The sequence below is a fragment of the Myodes glareolus genome, chromosome 7 (genome assembly GCF_982192425.1).
Source record: "Myodes glareolus chromosome 7, mMyoGla1.1, whole genome shotgun sequence".
Classification (NCBI taxonomy): Eukaryota; Metazoa; Chordata; class Mammalia; order Rodentia; family Cricetidae; genus Myodes; species Myodes glareolus.
In genome coordinates, this window is record NC_142032.1 from 85,816,328 (window position 1) to 85,836,169 (window position 19,842).

At 45.6% G+C, this 19,842-nt stretch overlaps 1 protein-coding gene across 2 annotated transcripts; it reads left to right on the forward strand.

Annotated features, from left to right (window-relative positions):
• Positions 1–1,647: 1,647 nt before the first annotated feature.
• Positions 1,648–18,073, forward strand: Coq7 (coenzyme Q7, hydroxylase). 2 transcript variants are annotated; one of them, XM_048460376.3, is made up of 6 exons: positions 1,648–1,807; positions 8,603–8,781; positions 10,472–10,586; positions 15,610–15,749; positions 17,263–17,331; positions 17,878–18,073. In XM_048460376.3, the coding sequence occupies exons 1-6, from the start codon at positions 1,735–1,737 to the stop codon at positions 17,953–17,955; spliced, it is 654 nt and encodes a 217-aa protein (XP_048316333.1). In that variant the 5' UTR covers positions 1,648–1,734; the 3' UTR covers positions 17,956–18,073. The 2 variants fall into 2 exon arrangements, with proteins under 2 accessions (XP_048316333.1, XP_085549112.1); XM_085692986.2 differs by lacking the exon at positions 17,878–18,073 and having other exon boundaries at positions 17,263–17,562.
• Positions 18,074–19,842: the final 1,769 nt, after the last annotated feature.

The following is a 19,842-nucleotide window of genomic DNA, read 5'->3' on the forward strand; positions in this document are numbered from 1 at the left end:
AGCAAGGCTGGGGCAGGCAGACTTCAAAGTCTTCAAGGCCAGCCTGGCTACACAGCAAGCTCTCACTGGCTCTCGGGTGAGACTGGTATCTCATAACCAAAGGTGAAGCACAGGTGGAGGGAGAGGAGAAGGAAAGAGACTGTAGTATTCTCATTTTGCCCACGCCGGTGCTTTGTCATTTTAACCAGAGTTCTGTCACAGTTCACTGTACTGACACACACCTGTTAGCTCTGCGGGGGGTACTGAGGCAGCCACATCAAAGTTCGTTCACAGTTCATTGTACTGATAGACACCTCTGAGCTTCGGGGGCTGAAGTAGCTATATCACCAATCTGAGGCAAACCTTAGTTACCCCATCAGATCTGAACTTAAAAAAGAAATCAGTGCATACATTTCAGGGAGCTGCTGCTAACTGTGCTCATGGATCAGTTTTTTTTTGTTTTTGTTTTTTTTTTTAGCATTATCTTGAAGGAAACATTGTATTTTTTAAAATGTGTATTTGTCTGTGGATGCCTGCAGAGTCCAGAGGAGGGTGCCAGATACTGTGGAGCTGGAGTTACAGGCAGCTACTAGCTTCCTGCTATGGGTGCTGGGAACCAAACCCAGGTTCTGCAAGACCAGGAAGCATCTTAACCTCTGAGCCATCTCTCTGCTCCAATTTTTAACAATCTACTTCCAAAAATTTTCATAATAACTAGGATGTAGTACATTTCAACATCTCTTTTTTTTCTCTTTAGGAGATATCTAGAAGCGCAGTACATGGCAAAGGTTTTGAACATGTGAAGGTCTGGGGAGCCAGATTTAAGCTGCATGTGAAGGTCTGGGGGGCCAGATTTAAGCTGACACTACACGGGGATGTTACCTTCACTGCCACTAATGCTGAGTACGGGGGTTCATCTTAATTTTAAGTTACTGTACTGTACTAATTTGAACACTATCATTATACATCTTAGTAGCTTCAAATATTTTACAGTATGCATCAAATATACACACAAAAAAACAAGGGTGCAATCTGAAGTTCCCTTAAAACCACAGCCTCTGGCAGCACCTATAATAACTGATTTATATCCTTTAGGCATTTATTTTTTTGCCTCATATACATGACTTACTTGAAAACGCATTTCTGTTGGCTAGCCCCTAGCTGTCATATTAATGGATATGCACTTTTAAAAGTTTAGTGTATGTTGTTAAATCTTCCTTCCCTCAATACACAGTCTTCTCCATCACCAATGTGCACCAATACACACGGCCAAGAATAATCCAGTGAAGTATGAAGAACAATGTATGCCACAAATCTCAAAAAAAAAAAAAATGAGAAGGAACAGGAAATACTGTGAAAGGAGCTGTCAGACCCACAATTCCACCAAGCACTGGAGTGTTTTAGCAGGTAATTTCTACTGAATTTTAGGTGTAGAGAGGTTGCAAATAGAGAAAAAAGATCTCCGTAAGGCGGGGGAAACAAAAGCCCCACCAGTGACCTAGTACTGCACCTGTGTCGCCCCTGCTGAGAAACCCCTCATCCTCATCCATAAAACCAGCTAGGGCCCTTTCATGACGCCCAAGTAATTGGCAGACAGCACACCCAGTAGAGTTCTTGCATCGCCATTTCCAGCCAATTGGGAGGAACCCCGGGTCCAGGGGCGTTTCCCCGGCCCGCCGCACCCATGCGTCATCACCGTGAGCCGAAAGCACAGTTGGCCCGGGCGCTTAGGCCTTGGTTGCGTTGTTACCGGCGATGAGCGGCATGAGGGCGATATCGGCTGCTTCCATGTGGCGCTTGCGCACTGGCGTCCGGAGGCCCTTCTCAGGTACCGGCCACTCGCGGTCGTGGACCCAGCGCGGGGCTCCAGGCCGGGGGATATCTGAAGGGGAGGTCACGGATGTCACCGGGGAGACGTCCATTGCGTCACAGGCGCGCGACGTGGGGGGTGGAGTTTGTAGCTCACACCGAGGTGATTGACAGGAACAGGTGGATTTGCGCAGGGTGGGTGTGTGGGGAAACCAAGCGATTACCCGCCCGTGACGTGACGTCAGTGCACATGTGGTACTTGAGCACTGTAGTCTCCACCCGGCCTTTCTCGAGCTATGTAGCCGTCCATCGGCAGCATTAACCTGTTAGAAATGCAGATTTCCGGGTCCCGCTCATTAGCTGCTTGGGTTCATCTGTCTGTCTCTTTCTTTCTCTTTCTCTCTCCCTCCCTCCCTCCTTTCCTTCCTTTAATATTTTTAAAAATTTTATGAGTGTGTGCCCAATAGTTAAGTGCCAGAGAGGCCAGAAGCGGGTTCGAATCCAGAGCTGAAATAGCAGGCAGTTTGTGAGCCCCTGTATGTTGGTGCTAGAAGCCCAACTCAAGTTCTCTGGAGGTGCAGTACACTCTTAACTGCGGAGCCCTCTTTTCAGACCTGGTACCAGCATTTTTATCAAACTCCTCATGGGACTGTTTGCATTACAAAATATGAGAAACACTGAATTTGGAGTGGAGAGAGGTGGATCTAGATTCATGTTCGAATCATGTGTTATCTGAGCTGCCCCTAAAAATTGTGAGGTCATTTTCTCAACACTAAATCTTCAGGCATTTGATCTCTGTTTTGCCTGATAGCAATACTGTTTGCAGTTTTGAGATGTGTTTTTGTGTAACTAAAACCTATTAAATAGTTTCATCAAAACCACATCTTTATGGTAAACAGTAAGCCTGCATTGCCTGTCCCCAATGGGCGAATAATCACACACACCACCACCATGATAAGATATGAAACTTTATTAGATAGTGTTGAATGTGCTACCAAAGTTTGACCCCAAGAGTATTTTTATTTTCTGAAAAAGAAGAGTGCTTAGCTAGTGTTTGGGTATATTTAAGAATTGTCAACTATAAGTAGAGATGTTTTCCTTGATGAGAAATGGATTAGAAGAGAAGTTTTAAGAGCCTCTTACTATATTCCGTATTCCATAAGCCACTTAAATCTCCCAGGCACCTCTTTTGGGACAGCACATTTGAGAGCTGCTAGCACTGAGATTCTGTTTTATTTTAAAGTGGGTAACAAGGCAGTCAGAACCCAGGGATGTGAAGTATAAGACTTCTTGTTAACCTAGTGAGCAGGTAACAATAAGAATCATTTGACCTGGTGGTGTGACGCACACTTTTAATCCCAGCACTTGGAAGGCAGAGATAGGCAGGTCTCCATGAGTTCAAGGTCAGCCTGTCCTACAGAGTAAGTTTTCAGGACAGCTAAGGCTACACAGAAACCCTGTCTTGAAAAAACAAACAAACAAACAAAAAAACAAAAACCATTTGTTTTCATTTATGAAGTCACTTGACTTCCTTTGTCTCATTTAGCCTCCTGATAATAAAAAATCTAAGGTATACGTTTCTCCTTAACAAAGAAAATAGCCTTGTTATTGGGTAGGTTTCTGTTTTGGCTTTGAGACAGTATCTCACTCTGCAGCTCTGGCTGACCTGGAACTCGCTATTTCACCAGCCCGTCCTCAAACTCACAGAGCTCTGCCTGCCTCTGCCTGCTGATGCTGGAATTGAAATATCTATATGGATTTGGTTAGCTAAAAGACAAGCACAATCTTCATGCTCCTCTCTCAGTCATTATTGAGTGCCTGAATCTAGAGGAGAGGTGAGATTTTAGAGAGCAGTGCAGTGTGTTTTCAGTAAAAACACAATCCTGTTTATCACTCCTCAAAAACCAGCTGTGTGAATGTGGCCCACCTGCTCAGCTCCTTGCTGTTTCCCAGTAACTCTTTGAAAGGGTTGGCTCTTTCTTTGATAACAAGTAAGAGAACAAGCGAACAAGATTGTGTTGCGAAGTAGAACTGGCTCATCAATTCTGTCTCCAGACTCCACTTTCTTCAAGGAGACAAGTTGGCTAGAAGTTTGGGCCCTTGAAATTGAAGAAACACAGCAGGTCACTTTGATTGTGTCCCATTGTTCTCCTGAGAAGCATGGGCCACGCCCATAGAGACCCACTTTCTGAGGGCAGTCAGGAGGGGTGCTTTACACTTGGCAGAAGTCCATGAGCTTCCAGGCTTCTGGGCCCTATTCAGTGTCTAGAGTCAGTGTGCTGAGTGAGGTAGAGCATGTCGTGCCCAGTACACCAAAGCTAGTTCCGCTCCTGCAGGATTCATCCTCCTCTGTACACAGTGTACTCTTTATCCCAGGACTGTGGAGATAGCTCAGTGGTAGACTGTGTCCCCCGAATGCATCAAGCCCTGGTCTTGATGAACTCCAACACCATAATAAATAAGCACAACATTTCAAATTCTACTTGGCAGCAAAGCTCATGTTCAGGACTCTGACATACTGACATGCCAAATTCACCATGCCTGCCCTGAGGCCTGTGTCCCAGAGGCCTTGGGCCTTCTTAATCAAAGAGTCGAAAATGTGTCCCAGATGAACCTTTCCACCTGTTTTCTGGACATTGAAGTTAGCCAAGGTAAAAGTATCTTCCAAAGATGTGGTAGTCATGGCAAACCAAGAGTCTGTGACCCTTTAAGTAATGCCAAGCTAGGCTAGACTGACAAACCAGAGGACCTGTGGGTTTCTGTTTTCATATGAGGTGAATACACCTTACTACGAAGACCCTTCTCAGAGGGATGCACATTTGAGATCCTCTCATCTAGGACTTGGAGAGTATAATGGAAATGTTTGCTATTCAGGTTCCTCAAAAGAATTTACATTTTAAAGAAGAGTTCAGTTTGTGAGGACAAATGTAGCACAATTAATAAAAACTCAGAGACAGATATTGGGTTCAACCTGAAGACCAGAAAAGCAAAGTAGCCAGCCATTGGCTCTTACCTTGACCTCAGTCCAAAAGTGGTGATCCTGCCTCCAGGCAATCTCAGAATGAGACTAGGACTGAGATCTGTCTCCTCCCCTTTTTAATCCTCTCTAGTTCTAGGATTAAGGGCATTCACCACTATTGCCTGGTTTCTATGGCAAACTAGTGTGGCTACAGGGATTAAAGGTGTGTGCCATTGCTGTCTGATCTGTAAGGCTGGCCAGTGTAACTGTTTTACTTTTCTGATCTTCAGGCAAGCTTTATTTATTAAAATATAAATGAAATGCCAATACATTCCTTTTTTTGTCTAAAATAAAAAAGACTATAATATAAGAAAAACTGTATATAATAAGTACAATAACTATATACATTGTATACAGACAATAAATGCATCAACAATGTCTAGTCCATTTGCATTTGACCAATTTAGAGAAAATACTCCCTATCTAACCTATCTTGGTGAGTCCAAAGTCTTGTACCTAATTTACTTTCTATCACAACTTTTTTTCTACATCAGGTAAACAAGGAAAACTATCTAGTTTTCAACTCCTTTAGAGACCCAAGAAGGAAATAATAGTAACTGAGTAAGCAGGAAGTGCAAGCAAGTGACTTCCAAAGAATGTGAGAAATGACAGAAACATCTGGCTTCCTGGACAGTCACCCAAAGTTCCTTTGCAACATAGAGGCATTCATCTTTGGCCTATAGGCCTAGCATTTTTGACAGACTTTTGTGAAGCAGGGTATTCTGAAGGACTCTCCCTCCTTGTCTTGACAATGTTTGACAGTCACTTTCTTTTGTGTCCTGCTTGTCCAATTAGGAAAGCATACTGTCAGCAGTCGAGGCAAGGGCATTTTCTTGTCCAGTGTCTTAATTTTGCCACAAAGAAAGTAAACTCCATGTGGAGTTTCTTCAATGCCCATTATCTTCTCTGAAGTAGATTGGTGCTGCCAGGAGCAGACATGTCTCATTGTCATAAAAAGAGCCTAGCTGGGCGGTGGTGGTGCACACCTTTAACCCCAACACTCAGGAGATAAAGACAAGCAGATCTCTGTGAGTTCGAGGCCAGCCTGGTCTACAAAAGCTAGTTCCAGGCCAGGCTCCAAAGCTTCAGAGAAACCCTGTCTTGAAAAAACAAAACAAAAATAAAAACAAACAAACAAAAAGAGCCTATGTTATTAAAACATCTTCAACGCCATATTCTGTAGATCTCTGAAGTGTCTGAAGATGACCTATCTAAAATATATCTTTGTCAGACTTTGAAACCATACTTAATGTGACTACAGTTCAATTATAATAGGTGACTAATTACTACCCTGCATTTTCTTATTATCCTAAACTGTTGACAACAATAATTTTAAAGGACTAGAGATCTGCATTATATTGTTAAATGAGCTGTATAGGTCCAATACCTTGAACAAGATTAGAAATGTATCTACAGTATGTTTTAACAAAATTAATCTTAAGTTTGTATCAATATACAAAATTTGTATACAATATACAAAAATTCAATACAATGTAAAACATGTAAAACTAGTAGTTGCTTTTAGAAAGTAGATTCAATAATCTATCCTTTTATCCTATCATATCTATATCCCCTTTTTTTTTCTTTTCAAAACAAGAACCTTGAATCTAATTTCCTTTGTTTAGCTTTTTTCGTGACCATTATCTATAACAACTTGTAACTGACGCAAGAAACAAACATGCATAATTTATTTTTTGGGAATGTGAGCGTAGTTTTCTAGGCTACTTCCTGCTGATTGGGGGTGCTGATAATCTTATGGTGACCCAAAGAAAATTTAGGATTATGGTCAAGTCCTGACTGGAGTATTCTGTGAGACTTGATCTTCTCAGCCAGCAGCCTTGAAGCTGTTCTGGATGCAGAATGCATTAGAAACTGCAACAGACCAAGATTCCACAGACCTGGTTGCCAAGTTAAGAGCTTTTCACAATGAGGCTCAAGTTAACCCAGAACGTAAAAATCTAAAGTGGATTGGTCTTGATTTGATCAATGGAAAACCACGAGACAACAAGCAAGCAGGGGTTTTTGAACCAACCATAGTTAAAGTGAAGAGCCTGAAGTTTGCAACAGAAGCTGCGATTACCATTCTTCGAATCGATGATCTGATAAAATTACACCCAGAAAGCAAAGACGATAAACATGGAAGTTATGAAAACGCCGTTCACTCTGGAGCCCTTGATGACTGATTGATTGGATTTCCCTTTTATTTATAGCAGTGTCAGGTGCAGTGTCTTGGCCTTGGGTGTCTCATTAAAGTACAGCAAGCTGAAAAAAAAAAAAAAAAAGAAACTGCAACAGAGGTGCTCTGAAATGTGGGATCATCTGGGCCATCCACTCCTATCAGAGTTTTTTAAGAGGGGTCTTCCTTGATTAAACCTCATTTTCCTTGACCCAAAATGAATCCACAGCCTCTCATTTTCTGTGGAAATAAAAGCGAAACCTCTTCTCCAAAGTAACATTATCTTTTGGCTTAAATTTTGAAGTCAAGGCATTTTCAAAATATATAGGTTGGTTAAATCCAGCAACATTTATAATCAACTGTCTTTTAGTAGCTGCTGCTCCTTCCTCAGCAGTCAAACAGTTCAAAGACAACACAATAACATACAGTATCCAGATTCTCTGTGTATTTTCTATCTTTTCATGGAAGCTAAGCCAGGCGGATGGGAGTTGGGGCACTAGTGCTTCTTCCGAACCCAGGTGGCTTGGTTTGGGTTTTAATTCCCAGAGCTGGAATTCCAATCCCAGCTCTGGCCTGGGCTGGTGGCTAAACAGCTTCAGGCAAATGGCTTTTTCATGAATTTGTACCTCAAAAGTTGGCCACCAAATGTAGCACAATTAATAAAAACTCAGAGACTGATATTGGGGTTCAACCTGAAGACTAGAAAAGCAAAGCAGCCAGCACTGGTTCTTACCTCAACCTCAGTCCAAAATGGTTATACAGAGAGCTGTCTCCTTACATTTTATATTCCTCTTTAGTTCTGGGATTAAGGGCGTGCACCACTATTGCCTGGTTTCTATGGCAGCTAATGTGGCTACTGGGATTAAAGGTGTGTGTCATTGCCTGGTCTGTAAGGCTGGCCAATGTGACTGTTTTATTTTTCTGATCCTCAGGAAAGCTATATTTATTAAAATATAAATGAAATGCCACTATAGATAAACCTAAGCTGTCACCTGTCCATGGAACCAATGTATTAAAAGGATTTCTAAGTCCCAACCTGGGCTACCACATTTTGCACCCTGAGCCTTTTCAGGCTATCAGCATGGGCCTGCTTCCCAGGAAGACTGGGGAAGAGCATCATGGCCTGCTTTGTGCTCCACAGGCTTCTGCTGTACAGCTTGGGAAGGGAGAGCCTTTCCCAAGGCAGCTGTCACGTGAGCTGCCTGGTGAGGACAGGCTTTGGCTTTTCCAGATGACCATGTGTGTGAAGTGAAGCCATAAGCCCTGTTCTTTAAGTGAAATCTTCGGGGTTTGAGCTTTGCAGATGACAAAGAATGCATTGATAGACATGTGCGGCCCTCAGGGCTTGCTTATGACCTTGGTTCTAACACATCTTTCATTCTACCTGCAAAAGGATTACAAGCCAGTGAGATGGCTCAGTGCTTGCTGCCAAGCACAAAGGCCTGAGTCCCATCCCTGGACCCCATGTGGAGGAAGGAGGGAACTGACCCCTGCAAGTTGTCCTCTGACTGCCACATGCATATCAACACACACACAGATATGCAAATTTTTATATAATAAAAAGGACATTAATGTTCTGTGTAGATAATGAAGGACTGTTTCTTGCGTTTTCATTGCAGCCTATGGACGAGCCACTGTCGTCAGGTTTCACAGTTCAGGAATGACCTTAGACAATATTAACCGGGCAGCTGTGGATCGAATAATTCGGGTGGATCACGCTGGTGAATATGGAGCAAACCGCATCTATGCAGGGCAGATGGCTGTGCTGGGCCGGTCCAGTGTGGGCCCTGTCATTCAGGTGGGCTCTTCCCTAAGTCTCAACCTGACCTGTTGCCCTGGCAATGAATCTGAAGCCCGCGGTAATCACCTCTGCCTGCATGTTCCAAAGGGAGGTGCTGGGAAACAAAGAGCGTATGTTCTGTTTGGAAAAGTACAGATCTAAATTGGACATGGCTAAGTGTGGTGGTGCATCCCTTTAGGCAACCAGCTCTCTGTGAGTTTGAGGCCAGCCTGGGCTACATAGAAAGTCTCAGGTCAGAAAGAAAGAATGGGAAGAGAGGACATGTAAAAGAGAGAAAGAAACTGAGTGTGGGAACCAAGTGTACCTGTGATGTGACTCTTTGGTATCAGGAAAGGCTGCAGATGCCTCCGTGAGGGGAATGCTCCACACGCCAGGAGGCACCTGTAGACTTGTCCTCGCACAGACTGACAGAGAGAGGGTCTTCAGTCCCAGGAATCCAGGTTCCCTTTACAGTTCTTACCATCTGTGACCTTACCCTGTGTGCAGACCAGCCTGGTAAAACCCCTAACTCACTGGGTTTCATTGGGGAATAAACAAGCTCATATGGAGCTATTGGGGCCATGCCTGGCATGTGGTAGCTTCTGATTCCCCACAGACATCCCAGCTCCCGTAGCTCATACCACATGTAAGATGATATACATCTGCATGTCGCCCCTGCACCTGTGCCTCTCTGCCTTGAAGCATGTCCAGGCCACTGAGAATCTCCAATGCTAGGAGGATACTGCACATTTGCCGTCCTGCTTCCTGTTGAGAACAGTCCGTGTGTTTTCAGGACATAGTTATTTTTCATTATTTTCTGATGTGGGATGTCCTTCTGTATATGTGTTACTTTTATTGGTCAATGAATAAAGCTGCTTTGGCCTATGGCAGGGATAGACAGGCTGGAAGAGATAAATAGAGAGAGTTGGTGGAGTCAGAGAGACACCATGTAGCTGCCAAAGGAGAAAGACACCAGACCTTACCGGTAGGCCACACCCTCATGATGATACATAGATTAATAGAGATGGGTTAATTTAAGATGAAAGAGTTAGTTAATAAGAAGCCTGAGCAAATAGGCCAAGCAGCGCTGTAATTAATATAGATTCTGTGTGATTACTCGGGTCTGGGCGACAAATGAACAAGCAGTCTCTATCTACAATTTTCACCTGTGGTTGCTGGAACCGATGGCTCAGAACCCGGGGTTCCAGAGGGCTCCCTGCATAAGACGACTGTGGTGTGAGTCCTTGGGGATGACCAGTCTGCCCTAACGAGGCACTGTGTGCATGGCAGGAGCAGCCTGCCAAAACCATGCTGGTGGCACCTGGTGTTTAGGAAGCACCGACTGTCCTGCCTTAGCTGCTCTTGTCCTTCTGTCCCCACCCTTTGTGTGGAGTCTAGCAGGAATTACACTGTGGCTGACATTTTGCCCTTCCAGTTCTGAGCTGGGTCAGTGAGGTGGGTGTGGGTCTGGAGGTGTGGCAGTGGACCTTTTCTTAGTCTGAGGTGCTGCCTTGACCTTGCAGGCTGTCTTCTTTTTTGAGAGCTTCTGTGTTTTGCTTTTATCTTATGGATCCGTAGGGGGATGGGAGACCGCAGCTCTCATCATTACACCGCTCCCTTGGCTCCTGTGTGCTCAGCCATAGCAAGTTCCCAGGGCATAGCCAGAGGCCCTTGTAATGCTTGCCTCTTTTTATGGTTCCTCCCGCAGAAAATGTGGGATCAAGAGAAGGACCATTTGAAAAAGTTCAACGAGCTGATGGTTGCATTCAGGGTCCGACCTACAGTTCTGATGCCCTTGTGGAACGTGGCAGGCTTTGCACTGGGTAAGTGTCTGTTGGTGACTGAAAGACTCCCGTGGGCATCTTCCTTCGAGAGAGGCCCTGTGCCCAAAGATCAGTCGAAAACACGCAGCCGGATGCAAACTGCAAGAGGTTTATTGGATAGGATACGCAGGTACCTGGGGCGGCAGAGTCTCTCGGAAGACTTGCGTGCCACAGGTTGGGGGTGAGGGGTTTTTATAGGAGAGCAAAAAGCAAGGTTTACAGAAGCGAGATGCAGGGTGGTTATGGGGATTCATTTCATTGGTCAATTTAAATAAGGCTAAGCTGAGTGGCACATTCTTGACCTTTTACCTAAATACCAAGGAGGGGGTTGTCCAGACCCACCTGGATACCAAGGAGGGGGTTGTGCTACCTGTTTTTCTTATCTCTTTCTGCCTTCCTGGCTGGCGACCAGATGTCTGATTGCACAGCCTCTGACTCGTGACGAGCCCCGCTTTATACGTGACTCAGGCCTCGCAATCCTCTTTCTTTGTTTTTATGGCCAGTTCATAAATCTCCTGTCTCGCAGCCAGATAAGGCTGTCCTTGCTCTAACCTCAGGTATCTTCGCTCAGCATTCCAGAGGCACTGAATTCCGGAGGCCTTTAATTAAGCTTGCTATCTGAAAACCTTTGCAGAACGGCATAACTGTGGTTAAAGCGAGTTGGGGTCCTTCAGTGACGAGTTGGTTGTTCAAGCCTTGGTTACCCTGGTCATGCCCTCAGCCAACCTTTTTTTATTTACTTAGTGTTTTCTTAAACTTAAATTGAAGCTGATGGATTTTTTGCTCATATGACCTTAACATAGGATCATCGCTTTCATAAATAGAAAGTGTGACACACACAGGTGCACTAGATAGTGCAGTCATGACACACACAGTGACACTAGATAGTGCAGTTATGACACACACAGAGGGTACACTAGATAGTGCAGTTATGACACACACAGAGGGTACACTAGATAGTGCAGTTATGACACACACACAGAGGGTACACTAGATAGTGCAGTTATGACACACACAGGGACACTAGATAGTGCACTTCTGACACACACACAAAGGGACACTAGATAGTGCAGTTATGACACACACACAGGGACACTAGATAGTGCAGTTATGACACACAGAGGGTACACTAGATAGTGCAGTTATGACACACACACAGAGGGTACACTAGATAGTGCAGTTATGACACACACAGGGACACTAGATAGTACACTTCTGACACACACACACTGGGACACTAGATAGTGCAGTTATGACACACACAGGAGCACTAGATAGTGCAGTTATGACACACACAGGGACACTAGATAGTGCAGTTATGACACACACGGGGACACTAGATAGTGCAGTTATGACACACACACACACACACACACGGGGACACTAGATAGTGCAGTTATGACACACACAGAGGGTACACTAGATAGTGCAGTTATGACACACACAGAGGGTACACTAGATAGTGCAGTTATGACACACACACAGAGGGTACACTAGATAGTGCAGTTATGACACACACAGGGACACTAGATAGTGCACTTCTGACACACACACAAAGGGACACTAGATAGTGCACTTCTGACACACACACAAAGGGACACTAGATAGTGCAGTTATGACACACAGAGGGTACACTAGATAGTGCAGTTATGACACACACACAGAGGGTACACTAGATAGTGCAGTTATGACACACACAGGGACACTAGATAGTACACTTCTGACACACACACACTGGGACACTAGATAGTGCAGTTATGACACACACAGGAGCACTAGATAGTGCAGTTATGACACACACGGGGACACTAGATAGTGCAGTTATGACACACACGGGGACACTAGATAGTGCAGTTATGACACACACACACACACACACGGGGACACTAGATAGTGCAGTTATGACACACACAGAGGGTACACTAGATAGTGCAGTTATGACACACACAGAGGGTACACTAGATAGTGCAGTTATGACACACACGGGGACACTAGATAGTGCAGTTATGACACACACACACACACACACGGGGACACTAGATAGTGCAGTTATGACACACACAGAGGGTACACTAGATAGTGCAGTTATGACACACACGGGGACACTAGATAGTGCAGTTATGACACACACACACACACACACGGGGACACTAGATAGTGCAGTTATGACACACACAGGGACACTAGATAGTGCAGTTATGACACACACGGGGACACTAGATAGTGCACTTCTGATACACACGGGGACACTAGATAGTGCAGTTATGACACACACAGAGGGTACACTAGATAGTGCAGTTATGACACACACACAGAGGGTACACTAGATAGTGCAGTTATGACACACATGGGGACACTAGATAGTGCAGTTATGACACACATGGGGACACTAGATAGTGCACTTCTGATACACACGGGGACACTAGATAGTGCAGTTATGATACACACAGGGACACTAGATAGTGCAGTTATGACACACACAGGGACACTAGATAGTGCACTTCTGACACACACACAAAGGGACACTAGATAGTGCAGTTATGACACACACAGGGACACTAGATAGTGCACTTCTGACACACACACAAAGGGACACTAGATAGTGCAGTTATGACACACACACAGGGACACTAGATAGTGCAGTTATGACACACAGAGGGTACACTAGATAGTGCAGTTATGACACACACACAGAGGGTACACTAGATAGTGCAGTTATGACACACACAGGGACACTAGATAGTACACTTCTGACACACACACACACTGGGACACTAGATAGTGCAGTTATGACACACACAGGAGCACTAGATAGTGCAGTTATGACACACACAGGGACACTAGATAGTGCAGTTATGACACACACGGGGACACTAGATAGTGCAGTTATGACACACACAGAGGGTACACTAGATAGTGCAGTTATGACACACACAGAGGGTACACTAGATAGTACAGTTATGACACACACACAGAGGGTACACTAGATAGTGCAGTTATGACACACACGGGGACACTAGATAGTGCAGTTATGACACACACGGGGACACTAGATAGTGCAGTTATGACACACACACACACACACACGGGGACACTAGATAGTGCAGTTATGACACACACAGAGGGTACACTAGATAGTGCAGTTATGACACACACACAGAGGGTACACTAGATAGTGCAGTTATGACACACACACAGAGGGTACACTAGATAGTGCAGTTATGACACACACACAGAGGGTACACTAGATAGTGCAGTTATGACACACACAGGAGCACTAGATAGTGCAGTTATGACACACACAGGAGCACTAGATAGTGCAGTTATGACACACATGGGGACACTAGATAGTGCAGTTATGACACACACACACACACACACGGGGACACTAGATAGTGCAGTTATGACACACATGGGGACACTAGATAGTGCACTTCTGATACACACGGGGACACTAGATAGTGCAGTTATGATACACATGGGGACACTAGATAGTGCAGTTATGATACACATGGGGACACTAGATAGTGCACTTCTGATACACACGGGGACACTAGATAGTGCAGTTATGATACACATGGGGACACTAGATAGTGCAGTTATGATACACATGGGGACACTAGATGGTACAGTTATGATACACACAGGAGCACTAGATGGTGCAATCACAGCCAGATGGCGTCTCCTGGGGATGCTAACCTGAGATCAGCTTGAGTACTGGGCATGGTCTCCCACTCCTTTCATCTCAGCACTTGTGAGGCAAAGGCAGATCTGTGAGTTCAAGGCCAAGTCCCAGGACAGCTAGGGCTCTAACATAGAGAAACCCTGTCTTGAGCCCCCACCCCAAAGGAAAAAAAGGAAGAAGAGTGAAGAACCCAGCGTAACGTTCTAGGCTCTCAGCAGAAGGACCAAGGCTCACTGAGCCTGCCTGGTGGTGCATACCTGCAACCTCATCACTCAGGTGGCAGAGGCAGGAGGGTGGAGGATAGAAACCAGCCTTGGTTACACAGTAAGTTCCAGGCTAACTTGGGTTTCATAGTGAAGTCTTGTCTCAAAAAAAAAAAACAGAAAAAAAACCCCATCAAACTAACCAAATAAAACAGAAGGATACATTCAAAAGAACGTTGTGACTGGCATTAATAGTGAGCGCAAACTGCTTCTCAGCTTGGAGTATCTGTTTCAGAGCATTCATGGGAACATTGAAATGTCCAGTATTAGGCTTAGCAGGTACTACCAATAACTAGAGGGTAGATATTGGGTGCCATCAAACGTCCCCGGATATAAGGCCATACAAGCCATACATGTTGAAATACTGGCCCACCCTTCACTGACCTGGGGATAGTTGGCCCTGACCCTCATGGGAAAGCTCCCCTAACTCCCATTCTTGGGAGAGATGGTCCCACCCACACTCCCATCCTGGGCCTTGTGTTGACCCACCCTAACATCTACCGCATCTACGAAGTGCTGGAGTGTGTGAAGGGATTGGTCGCGCAGAACAATAGCTGCAGGATCTCCATGACTCAGGGCAACATCAGGATATCCAAAAGGAGTTTTGGTGAGAGTCCAATGATGATTGTGCACCAGAGGCCAGAGGCCTTGAACCAGACCACTGACCATAAGGAACATTTGCGGGTGGGGCTGATTGGACAAAAGGATACAGCATGACACTCCGCAGCTCCCAGTGCCACTAGGACAAATGAGGAGGTGTTGGGGAGGTGGAAAAGATGGAGGAGCGAGGTGGTTTTTTGTTTGTTTTATTTTGTTTTTAATTAATTTTGGGAGGGGGCTCTTTTTCAGGAAGACACTTCAGGGCTGAGGGACAGATATGGAGGGACTGGGAAGTGAGTGGGATCCAGATGCACGATTTGAAATTACTAAAGAATCAATAAAGAATGTTATAGTCACCAGATGCATGACATAACCGTACCATAGAGTTGCCAGCCCAGATGTCAGGATGCCTCATGATGTCTTTGACCGGCAGCCTGTGGCTCATGTCATGCTTGACCTTGTTTGACGACTGCAGGGGCGGGAACTGCCTTGCTGGGGAAGGAAGGGGCAATGGCCTGCACTGTGGCCATAGAAGAGACCATTGCTCATCACTACAACAACCAGATCCGCACGCTGATGGAGGAGGACCCTGAGAAGTATGAGGAGCTACTGCAGGTGACTGCTCTGCCTAAGGGGAGAAAGGGCAAGTGACAGGTGACAGAGAAAGATGTAAGGGAGCTGAGGAGGCAGGGCTTAGCTTGGGGAGGGGCGAGGAGTCCTGAGACAGACAGGTTATAGGGCTCTGGCACAGTGAAGCCTAGAACTGATGTCTCCTGAGTCCAGGTCTGTGTGTCCTCTGCACATCCATGACTCAACAGTTCATAGACTGTACACGGAAGACACCAGCTAACATGCTAAACTGGACAGAAAAGTCCACGAGTTCTCAACCTACACAGAGAACCATAGGTAATGGAGGGAAGCTGATATGGGATAGGTGGCTTCTTCACGGGAGAGCACACCCATGGTTTTCCAGTGCCACAAGGTCAGCCCTGAAAACATACATGCAGGTAGCATTATATAGACCCAGCAGATTATATTTAAATATGTATATGCAAACACATATATGCATACGATAACAATTGGTGATATAAAGAGACCATAAATTGGAAGGAGAGCATGGAGGGGTACATGGGAAGGTTTGGAGGGAGGAAAGGGAAGGGAGAAATGTAATTAAATTATAATCTCCGAAATAAAATAAAGTAAATGATGATGAAGTCTTTAGGCTGTGTGACCGAAGTTCTAGAGCACCTCAGGTCATTGCCTACAGGAAGAAGGAACTCAGCCAGGCTGGTCTTCATTTGGTGGGTACAAAGGATCGCCCTGCCTCAGCACCATCCTTCCACCCCCCAGCAGTAGGTTGTTTGTTTGGATTTTGTTTGTTTTGTTTTCAAGACAAAGTCTCTGTCTATAGACCAGGTTGGTCTTGACTCTTGGTCCTCCTGCTTCCAAGTATCGGGGTTGTCAGGATGCATCACTGTGTTTGGCCATGTGGCGGTTTGACTAAGAATGGCCCCCACAGGCTCATGTATGTGAATGCTTAGTCATCAGGGAGTGGCATTATTTGAGAGGAATTAGGAGGTATAGCCATGTTGGAGAAAATGTGTCACTCGGGGCAGGCTTTAAGATTTCAAAAGTCAGGCCAGGCCCAGAGTCTCTCTCTTGGCCTGCAGACCAGGATATAGCTCTCAGCTACTCCTCCAGCACTGTAAGTGTTGCTGTGTTCCCTGCCATGCTAAACTAAACTCTGAAACTGCAAGCCAACTCCCAATTATATGCTTTCTTTTATAGTTATAAGGGTTGCCTAGGTCATGGTGTCTCCTCACAGCAGTAGAACACTGACTCAGACAGGCCCCAACTTAATTTGTAAAACCCAAATCGGCAGTTGGCAAACACCAGCCTGCGGCCAAGCTTGTTTCATAAATAAATCTTGTTAGAGCCACACCCATGGTTTACTCCTGCAAGGCTGCTCTCCCCGCTAGGATGGCAGAGCAAATGCTGGCCCTTTCATAGGAAGAGCACGTGGCCCTCACCTGTCGATTAGGACACGAATCTCTGGCCGGACATGGGAGGAGCGGCAGGTGACCCAGAGTGCCGACTGGCTTCTGCTTGAGTTCCCGTTCTTTTCCAGGTCATCAAGAAGTTCCGAGATGAGGAACTTGAGCACCACGACACGGGCCTGGACCACGACGCGGAGCTGGTAGGGACGGACTGTGGCTGGCGATGCCTGGGGATAGTTTTAAAGGTGGAGGGGCCAAAGGTTTCTGTTCTCAGAAAGACATTTGAAAATAAAGGTCAGAGGTCAGGGAGCCAGCTCCTGGACAGAAAGCACACAAGCTCAGCCTTGGTCCAGATGAGGCTCCTGTGTCCTACTGTTATTATCCCAAGGAGCAGCCTAGGGTTTCAGTGGCCATAGATGCTTCTAGCAATCTGAATAGCTTTTGTTTCCAATCAAATGATTTCCCAGATCCTGTTTTTTTGTCCAGAGGAGCCCAAACCCTGCCCTAGAAGTGAATCCAAGTCTGACATCTAAACATAGACGCACCACATGTGGTTTGGTTGTTGGTTGCTCAGGGGCTGGGGTTGAACCCAGGACCTTGCTAGGCAAGCGCTCTGCCAGTGAGCATAGCTCGTGCGCTGTTTGCTGATTTCTCCTCTGAAGTGCTGCAGACCAAACTCAGGGTGCTGTGGGTGATAGACAAGCCCTCTGCCACCCAGCTACATTGCAGCCCTTTGTTCTCCACAGGCCCCAGCGTATGCCTTGTTGAAGAGGGTTATCCAGGCTGGATGCAGTGCAGCGATATATTTATCAGAACGGTTTTAAAGTATGTCTGACGATCCATTTCTAGAAAAGATGGTCACTTAAGGAGTGGCGATTGCAGAGGAGGAACTATACAATTATCACTGTGTACTTTTTTGTTAATAAACTATGAGAGATGGTTGTTGGGGTTTTTTGTCTTTTTTTCCACTAATAAAACTCTTTGGCACTGGGTGGTGGGGGCACACACCTTTAATCCAGTACTCAGGTGTAGAGGCAGATGAATCTCTGTGAGTTCGAGGCCAGCTTGGTTTACATACAGAGTGAGTTCCAAGGCTGCTCTTACACAGAAAAACCCTTTCTCAAAAAACAAACAACAACAACAACAAAAATCCAAAAGCCCCTTTGGTACTGGTTTCCTGGGTTTTCCTCTGCTGTGAGGGGGGCCAGCTGTGCTCACCTTCCAGCACATACACATGGTTTTCCTGCGATCTTTAGTTAATTTTGGCCGAAGACATCAAGAATCCATCATTCATTAGTTAGCAGGGATCCTTTTTCTTAATATTTATTTCATTTTTTATTTACGTGTGTGCGTACATGTGTCTGGGTGTCTGTAGAGGCCAGGAGAGAGTGTTGGATACCCTGGAGCTGGAGTTACAGGCAGTTTTGAGCTGGGGACCAAACTCGGGTCTTCTGCTTAGCAGCAGGTGCTCTTAACCCTGCTGCAGGAATCTTTAAGAGGAAAACAAGTTGAGTTCGCAGGTAATAAACAACCCTTTAAAACATGAGGATGTTTAAGATGGGATCAGCAAGACTGGGAAGTCCATCCAGGACATGACTGCATTTTCTGAATTCTACATGGCACGGCCAAGCTCTGGGGTCTGAATAGATACATCTCTGGAGAGCCCTCACCCAGAGTCCCTCACCTGAGAGGCATACTGTAAGAGAGAGGAGGCTGGGAGGTGGGTAGATGAGGGGGCAGAGCCCGGAGGAGAGGGATTAGTGCCCTTACAAAAGCGAGGCCTGAGGGAGACCCACAGTCTCTTCCATGTTGTACCACAAAAGCCGCTGTCTATGGGGACACAGACATCACAGGACACCAACCTGTTGGCACCTTGATCGTGGACCTCACAGCCTGTAGAACTGAAAATGAGGTTTTTATTGTTCACAAGCTCCCCAGCCGGCCGTATTTTAATAGCAGCTCCACAAACTAAGACAGAACAGCATTACCCCAATCAAAACTATACTTAAGTTGGGTGTGCTGGTGCAGACCCCTCATCCCAGCACTTGAGAGGCGGAGGCAGGAGGATCAGCAGGAGTCTGAGGTTATTTATCCTCAGACAAACCAAGTTCCAGGACAGCATGCGCGACACCCGGCCACATCAGACACAGACTTGTGGATTATTTGCAAATTGAATTATCATAATTTCCATAAGGTCCGCTGTCCCCAAATAAACCATCCTGACTAAAATTTAGTATTTCTGTGAATTATTTATAATTTTTTAAAATTTCAAAATATATTAAAAATACAGGATTAAAAAAAATTTCAATGAAAAAAACAAACAAACCAGAGTCAAGCTGAGTGTGGTAGTGCACACCTGTAATCCCAGCTGTGGAAAGCAGAGGGAGGTAGATCTCTCTGAGTTGGAGGCTAGTCTGGTCGACATGCGCATTCCAGGTCAGTCAAGGCTACATAGCAAGACTCTATCAAATACAAAACCCAAAACTGAAAAGGCAGTAAAAAGACCAGTGGTCCTCCCCTCACAGCAGAGTGCCCTCTGGAGCTTCCTTAGACACTGAGGTGGGAGTCAGGTCAGTCCGAGTGATGCAGCGAGAAACAAAAAGAAGTTTATAGACCAAAAGTTTGACCTAGTTAGGCCGGTCCTGGGATCAGTGGTTTCTTAGCTTAGCTTCCCTCATCAGCGCCCCATGGCAAGTTGGGGTTTGCTGCAG

What these genes read in the sequence shown, in the direction of transcription:
- Coq7 (XM_085692986.2), top strand. Translation starts at nt 1,735, where the DNA reads ATGAGCGGCATGAGGGCGATATCGGCTGCTTCCATGTGGCGCTTGCGC. An exon ending in CGTCCGGAGGCCCTTCTCAG is followed by an intron (nt 1,808 to 8,602) that starts GTACCGGCCACT and finishes TTTTCATTGCAG; the next exon opens with CCTATGGACGAGCCACTGTC. An exon ending in GTGTGGGCCCTGTCATTCAG is followed by an intron (nt 8,782 to 10,471) that starts GTGGGCTCTTCC and finishes TTCCTCCCGCAG; the next exon opens with AAAATGTGGGATCAAGAGAA.